Below are 8323 nucleotides of genomic sequence, written 5' to 3' on the forward strand. Positions count from 1 at the left end.
TTCTTTCCATAACATCTCATCCTTCCATTTCATCAATATCTTAATTTGGAATTGGCTTGATTAGGTTTCTCTATTAAATCATTTCCATACAAACATTTCCAGGTATTATATTTCCATACAAACATTTCAATGTATTATATTTCCATACAAACATATCCATGTGTTGTATTTCCATGTTTTATATCTTTCTTTTATTGTTCTTAGTTACCTAACAGCTTGGGATGTATGCTGTCTATATATTTGAGGTTTTCTAATATGAAATCATTCAACCATTTTTCCCATTGAGGTCGTTTCTTAATAAGATGCATGGTCAAGCTTGCTTCATTCATCACTAACTTCAGCAACTTTGGCAGAATCAATATAGGTATTATTAACTGTGGCCACAAATTCACATAAACCAAACAGCTAAACACCATTTAAAGCAATTTCAGATAAATTTTACGAAATCCATTAGCTTAACCCCTCCTCTATATATGTAAAGATAGGAAGAGAAGTCCGGGAGAGGATAGGGAAAGGGAGAAAGGAAAGAAGAAAACAGAGCTTCTTCTTCTCCTCCAACTCGTTGCCCGTTAATGGCGATTGGAGGCGTGGTCTTGATTGTTGGGATTGCATTCTTGCTTGGTGCACCATTAACTCAACGTAAGTAACACTTCATCAGTTATTTTTCCAATGTTCCAGCTTCTTCACTGATTCATTCAATCTTGGGCTTCTTCAGAAGCGGAGAATGGGGTTGAATTTAGTTACAGTGGAGCAACGAGTCCTGAAAAGTGGGGGAGTTTGAGTCCAGAATATAGTGCATGCTCCAATGGAAAGCAGCAATCTCCTGTGAACATTGTGACGAAGGAAGTCATCTACAATCCCAGACATCATTCTTTGAACAGACTCTATGGAACTAGCAATTCAACCTTGATTAATCATTGCTACAGTATTGGGGTTCGTTAATGATTTCAATTAGGCCTTGATAATCATAATTAAGTTGGTCATGTTTAGATAACTTTTCTTTTGAATTGTTCCTGGACAGATACAATATGGCAGTGATAAAGCTGGGTTGTTGATTGAAGATGGCAAGAACTACACCTTGAAACAAATACACTGGCATTCACCTTCTGAACACACACTTAATGGCGTCCAGTAATTCATCTTATTAATCTCATTCTTCTCTATATATCATCAAATTTAAGCTTTATCTAAGAGTTCATTGGATGATTACAGGTACCCTTTAGAGCTTCATCAGGTCCATATTGCAGATGATGGCAGCATCGCAGTTGTGGGAGTCTTATACAATTATGGTCCTCCTGATCGTCTTCTCATCCAGGTATATACAGAATTCAAATCCAATCCGGTATACGAAAGCATTCGGTCGATCCTGAGTTTAATGTCTAATCTATGGAATTATGGGATCAATATTAACCCAGAGACTAGTTAAGCCAAAAGCATACATATCCATTGTTAGACCCAGAAACTTTTCCTCAGAAGCATACATATCCATTGTTAGACCTAGAAACTTTTCCTCAGAAAAAAATGGTAAATTTGTTTTCATTTATTTTTAATTTGTGCCAATTGTGCAGATCAAGAACAAGCTAGACCAGCTGGCGAAGGAAGTATGTAAAGAGCATGAAACAGCTAAAATTCCAATTGGTCCTTTGGGAACAAAGTACTTGAGGCGCCATTCTTCGAAGTACTACAGATACGTTGGTTCTCTCACCACCCCACCATGCACAGAGACGGTTACTTGGATTGTCCTTGACAAGGTAACTCATAATAATTAGATGTTAGGGTTTTAATTTCTTTTCATTACTTACACATGCTTAGAACCAAAATTCACAACTTGCAGGTCAGCCATGTTAGTAAGGATCAGGTTGATGCTTTGAAAGCTCCATTGAAAGTTTCAAACAAGAACAACGCAAGGCCTGTGCAGCCTCTGAATGGACGTAAGATTGAGCTCTGTGATGACGAACCCAAAGAATAAGATCAAAAATGTAGATTTCTTTTGAATCAATAAATTAATTATCCATTAACCATATATATTTTTGTTAATCTGCAATTTTCATTCGCTCCTCTTAGCGAGTGAATAGGAAGAAAAAAAATAATTTAAAACCTTGGGAATTATAAGACAAGCTTATGGCTCTTAATGTATGTTTTGATGATTGAAGTGGACCTATTCTGCATCATAGCTGTTGCTCCAAAAACCTATTTGGCGTTTAAGAACTGACTTGCAAAACACGTGCTTGACCTAGTTGATCAAACAACGCCTCTGACGATCAAGTCAATGGAAACACACGACTTTAGAAGAAAAGAACACCAATTGCACAGCTCAGGATGCTAGGGAGTAACTGAAGAATACCTACCTGTTAATGATGGAAATGTGAGTATTTATAGATCTTAGGAGATTACCTTAGTCATGTGGTGATGGAGTTCATCTTGAACTCTATTGATCTGCACCTAACTTCTCCAAAGAAGCAATGGAATCTTATCCGTTGAGAGAGTATTACATGCATGTGGTTGTGGAGCCCAATATGAACACCTCATTTCGTAAGGATTCCCCTACTCCTCCAAAGTCCCAGTTTACTTGATCATCTATCCTGGAGATTCCATGTTTGACTATGAATCTATTCCTGAGTCTTTAGAAGATAGTTGAATTCTTAGAATGCAAGTTATGAAGGATATATTTGTCTATGGTCCAACCAATCCTAGTCGAACCGCACTAAAACTTGGTTGGTCTGGATTAGTGCGCGCGGTCTAGTCAGGTTCACTCATATCATTAGCCCCCCAGCCGTGTGCTTGAGAAAACGAAGTGTTCGGGCATAGGGGTTGTAGACTTGGATGAGAACATTGGTTCAGCAACAACCAATATTGCCTTGCATTTGTTCTGCAGTCACTCGTACAGCTAAAAGATGATTCATTGAAGTTGATATAACCGTTAAGCATGCGAACCTGACGCAAGTTTTCTAGGTTTTGCGCTACTGGTGCCACATGGCATGATTGTCAGGCGGGTCATAATTCTTTTTGAAATGAAATGTTATTGATTGCCAAGGGAGGAGTAGTAGGATGGTTAGGAACCCGCTTCTCAGTGGAGAGGTCATGGGTTCAACTCCTGCCGGCGGCATATGTAATATCCCTATCCCCATATATAAAAAGCGCCTTTGTACCAAAAAAAAAGAAATGTTATTGATTTCCATCTACCAGATGTAATTACTTTAACCCATCTGATTGGCATCAAGATGGCCAACGAAAGTGATATAGATTCGATGCATCTAAATCGTGCAAAATGCACCTTAATAATAAAAAATTGACACTTCATTTGTATCATCCACATGGAACCCTTGCGAGACATTGGATACAGATTTGACAAGGGTATAAAATCCCTTGCGCTTTCTTTTCCTTTTACTTTTTCTTCTTCTTCATTTGCGCAAGTTATAGAGGCGATAGATAAGAAAAATCTGTGGATCCTTGCAACTTTAAATATTCATCTTTCAAGATTTATCCCCATCCTTAGAGACGAAAATTGTAAGGGCTTCTTCTATTACCCTTTCATGTCGTTATTTTTGCCATTAGAGCTCTTGTGATAATAAAATAAAAAAATTCTTTCTATTTTGCAATTATCTTTGCTATGGTGATGTGCTTCTCCTTTTCTTAGAAATCCCATTGATTTTCATTCATAAGATAACCTAAGCCCAGCAAATATCGGAGTTAAGTCCCTACTGTGAACAAAACGTCATTTCTCAAGGTTCCTACCATACTAAAAGCTCCCTACTGAGCCTTTGAAATTAATAGTCAAGACAGACATACCGCAGCGGTAGACCAAAGTATCATTGTTGTTAGTTGTCAATTAGTCCTCTGTTGGCCATGACAAATGTGCGAGGTATCTTGCAATTGGTCTACTTACCTGATCCTTAAATACCTTGGTGATAATGATACATAATTTATCGTAAAATATCTTCCTAGTTCTTTCGGCCTCAAGTTTTATTGGATTCATTCATCAATACTCCTGGTAATCTCTCTTAAATTTCAATATTATTCAAGTTCAGCAACTAATACATATGATAATGCTTCTGATAGATTTTATATACTTATTTGCTTCTCTCCCTCTATAAGAAGGATGTAGCCCAATCTGGTTAGAAGTTAGGCAATATCAAATCTTCATACATAAAATGAAGTCAATGAAAGAAGTGGCAGAAATCTTTCAATAGGAGAGATTTAGTTCGAATTAATTACATAGGAAAAAGAAGAGGGATTTTATTTTACTTTTGTCTATTTTCACTCCGTTCACTTGAATCAATGCCAACCAAATAGCTAAGTAGGTTACCTATACATTTTTCTCAAGGTGGATACCTCTTGCTGATGAAAGATTGAAACCAAAAGGAACTTTGGTCCTGTGTCCATCTTGCTCCAGCTGAACCGAGAACATACTTTTCTTTGTTAGGAATCACCGAATCAGCAATGAATTGTGAAAAAGAAGGAATGAAATAATCAATGAGAGAAAACAATCCGAAAATCAGATTACTGGACCACCTTTAACATTGTAATGAGTAGAAAGAAATTTCGATAGGTGGAGAAAGCAAACTAAATAGTCAATATGAAACCAAGGCCTCTGTTTAGCATGTCATCCTCTGGTAAGGTGGATTGGCATTGTAGTGGTAGTGTGAACTGTGTTGAATGATTAGCTTTCATTTAGGATCTTGCCCAATGTTGTTGATGGTCTGTGAAGTTGTCACTGGGAATTAAAGTTACATGTTTTTTTTTTTTTTTTTAAATCTTTGCTTGTTGAATTAGTAAAAGGAAATCAGAATTAAGTCTAGGAATACACAGCATCCTGAACAGAATTTCTCTTATTTCAGATTATGGGATTTAAAATTTTCAGGGAACTGTTGTCTTTCCCACAGACTCATTAGCTTTAATATGACTTGCAGACAAAAAGGTTAAACATCAATGAGGAACCTGGAATTCTGTTAAAAAGTCCAGCAGGATTTATTAATCGATATGCTTTGAGATTCTCATTTGACGCAAGTAATAACAAAGCAGAATATGAGGCTCTGATAGCAGGACTTCGGTTGTCAAAAGCATTATCTATTGCAGATGTTACTATTTATAGTGACTCTCAACTTATAGTCAACCAAGTCCAGGGGGAGTATGGTATTAAAGAACCACGCTTGCAGAAATATCAAGAGATAGTGCAGGCATTTCAAAACCAATTTCGGAATTTGAAGATATCTCAGATTTCGAGGAATGAAAATTCAGTGGCAGATGAGCTATCCCGACTAGCCAATGCCAAGGAAAAGAATCTAGACCCTTCGGTCTACATTGAAGAGATAACTTTTCCAAGTTATCATGAGAAAGAAATTTCTTATATTGAAGCATAACGTTGCTGGATGGATCCAATAATCGAGTATCTAAGGGATGAGAAATTACCTGAGGATCCAGTAGAGGCAAGGTTGATCAAGATTCGATCAGCTAGATTTGTCATTCAGAATGGGAGATTATACAAAAGATCTTATACTGGACCCCTTATGAGATGTATAGGCCCCGAAGGAGCAAAATCAGCTTTGGCTGTGGTTCATGAAGGAATTTGTGGAGCTCACATGGGTGGACGAGCCCCGGCTCACAAAATTCGAGACTTGGGTTATATTGGCCTAAGGTCCAAGAGGCTGCTATGGAATACGTTCGTCGATGTGGTAACTGTCAAATTCATGCTACAGTATCAAAGCGCCCGGCGGAAACTATGACTTCAATTCTAAATCCCATTCCCTTTGCAATGTGGGGAATTGATATCATGGGCAAATTCACCAAGGCATCGAGTGGACGGGAATATCCGATAGTAGCAATTGATTACTTCACAAAATGGGTAGAAGCCGATTACCTTGGTGGCAATTGCGAGGAAAAAAGTGGAGAAATTTGTGCTTGAATCAATCATATATCGCTTTGGGATTCCAAAGATTATTGTCACTGACCATGGTACTCAGTTCGACTATCCACAATTTGAGCAATTCTATGGAACATATATGATCGAGCATCGTATGTCCTCAGTGGCATACCCCCAAAGCAATGGGCAGGTAGAGGTTACTAACCGAACGCTACTGGAAAGAATAAAGAGAAGACTCGAAGGCGACAAAGCTTCTTGGGTCGAAGAACTTCATAATGTACTTGTGGGCTTATAGAACTACGGTTCGAACACCCACGGGAGAAACTCCATTCAGGTTGGCATATGGATCCGAAGCATTGGCACCAGTGGAGATAATGGCGGGGACATTACGGGATCGTGAGTTCGAGGAAAAAGCAAATGAACAAGGGCTGCTTGATAGTCTTGATTTGTTGGACGAAGTTCGGGCAAAGGTAATAGCACGAACTCAACATTATCAAAGAAGGATAGCGTCTCATTATAATACTCGAGTGAAGAATCGTCGGTACTTAGCCGGAGATTTGGTGTTGAGAAACACCCTAGCTTCTGACCCACGTCACCAAAGAAAATTAGACCCTTCCTGGGAAGGACCTTATATGGTTGTGAAACCGGTCGGTTCAGGAGCTTACAGGCTAAAGAACATCAACACCCAGAAAGAGTTGGATCGTTCGTGGAATGCTAGGCATCTCAAAAAGTTTTATCCTTGAGGATGATTTCAATTTTGTTCGCGATGTAATCATTTTCAACTCAATCAATGCAATTTTTGGCTTTCAACAACCTATCTTTTGATTGGGGGGCATCATACACCACATTCAAGAACAAGATCCAACTATAAGGCATCGGATGAAAATTTGTGTGGGTCCTTCAACACTTATGGAAATTTTTGGACTTTTTTAAGTCGAGGCATCGGATGAAAATCCGAGTGAGTTCCTTTTGCAAGGCGTCGGTTTAAAACCCGAGTAAGTTCCTTCAAGACTTATTGAATTTTTGAATTATCCTTAAGTAAAGGCATCGGTTTAAAACCCGAGTGAGTTCCTTCTCAGACTTATTGTATTTCTCCGGAAATCCTTAAGTAAAGGCATCGGTTTAAAACCCGAGTGAGTTCCTTCTCAGACTTATTGTATTTCTCCGGAAATCCTTAAGTAAAGGCATCGGTTTAAAACCCGAGTGAGTTCCTTCTCAAACTTATTGTATTTCTCTGGAAATCCTTAAGTAAAGGCATTGTTCCAAACAACTAAGACCTAATGCAACAGCGATTAAAGTGGCTAGCAAAGTTCAAGATAAAGTTAATTTCTTATTTCTTCAAAAGATCCAAAGAGGCCAGTATCAAAACAATTACAAGAGCTGGATACAATCTTCGGTCAAAAAAGAAAGTCATCATAGGTGACTGTTGAGAAGTTATACAAGATCAACGCGACTTTGCTAGAACAAACATATGAGTCAACCATTGGCGGGGATTCAAGGAAAAGAAGAGAAGAAATGAGGATTACAAAAATATTTCAGTATGCATAAAATCCTCCGCAATTTCATACTCTTTGTCCAGGAGAAGCATGGTTCTCGACCAAACTCGCATTCAGGACAAGCTCGTCATAATTGACTTCTTCCAGGGGAGAATAAACAGGAGAATCTTCCAGATAATGCATAATATCCGGATCGGAAGGTGGAGGATCAATCTTATCCTTGGTCCAATCGGGAGGAGGAATACCCGTGTCAAGTAAATACTTCAGGATGGCAAACAAGCACTATAGGGAGTCTTATCAAAATGAGGATCCTTCCTTAATATTGATTCCCATACTTCGTTCTCACCATCCCGGACGCCCGCAAGTTATAAGCATTCAGCATATCAACAAAAAGACTTACTTGTGTAAATACTTGAAGACGCAGGCTCTACGAACATCAGTTGGAAGGGATTCGGGCAAAGGAACGACAGCTTGCTTTTCAGGTAACGTTTCAAATCCTTTGGCTCCTGACTTTCCAACTGTTCGCTCTAGTCGCCGGATCTTCTCCCTGGCATCATCCAAGTTTGACCGAAGACGACCAATCATCGAATTTTTTTCTCCTGCCACCTCCCAAGCTAGATTCCGAAGGCGAGCAATCTCAACATCTTTAGCTTCGGAGATTTCCCGAAGCCTAGAAACTTCATTGCTCAATCTATCGAGCCTAGTACTCGCTTCCACTTGGTTGTGGAAGTTACCAGCAAGACTCCCGCAAACAACTTCCGAGTTAACGAGGAGAGGAAAAGTAATTTTTCAGAATCGGAGGATAATGAAGAAAGACTTACACCACCAAGTGACTTCGTAAAGACTTCATCCGGAAGTTTGGAAAGAACTGCGCTCTCAGAAGTCATTCGAGCAGTAGTACACTATTCCAACGCTCTGTCAAACTCGTTTGACACTAATTCAGGCGAAGGATGAGAAGGATGAGCTG

At 38.9% G+C, this 8323-nt stretch overlaps 1 protein-coding gene across 1 annotated transcript; it reads left to right on the plus strand.

Annotated features, from left to right (window-relative positions):
• Window positions 1–430: 430 nt before the first annotated feature.
• Window positions 431–2002, plus strand: LOC149023937 (alpha carbonic anhydrase 1, chloroplastic-like). Its single transcript, XM_089144370.1, has 6 exons — window positions 431–639; window positions 716–933; window positions 1022–1131; window positions 1213–1315; window positions 1569–1751; window positions 1835–2002. Exons 1-6 carry the CDS (start codon window positions 573–575, stop codon window positions 1967–1969), a joined length of 816 nt encoding a protein of 271 aa, XP_089000496.1. The 5' UTR covers window positions 431–572; the 3' UTR covers window positions 1970–2002.
• Window positions 2003–8323: the final 6321 nt, after the last annotated feature.

This window comes from Hakea prostrata, chromosome 2 (genome assembly GCF_041222555.1).
Source record: "Hakea prostrata isolate BN-2017 chromosome 2, UWA_Hpros_2, whole genome shotgun sequence".
NCBI classification, from domain to species: Eukaryota; Viridiplantae; Streptophyta; class Magnoliopsida; order Proteales; family Proteaceae; genus Hakea; species Hakea prostrata.

What these genes read in the sequence shown, in the direction of transcription:
- LOC149023937 (XM_089144370.1), top strand. Translation starts at nt 573, where the DNA reads ATGGCGATTGGAGGCGTGGTCTTGATTGTTGGGATTGCATTCTTGCTT. An exon ending in CACACACTTAATGGCGTCCA is followed by an intron (nt 1,132 to 1,212) that starts GTAATTCATCTT and finishes GGATGATTACAG; the next exon opens with GTACCCTTTAGAGCTTCATC. An exon ending in CTTGGATTGTCCTTGACAAG is followed by an intron (nt 1,752 to 1,834) that starts GTAACTCATAAT and finishes CACAACTTGCAG; the next exon opens with GTCAGCCATGTTAGTAAGGA.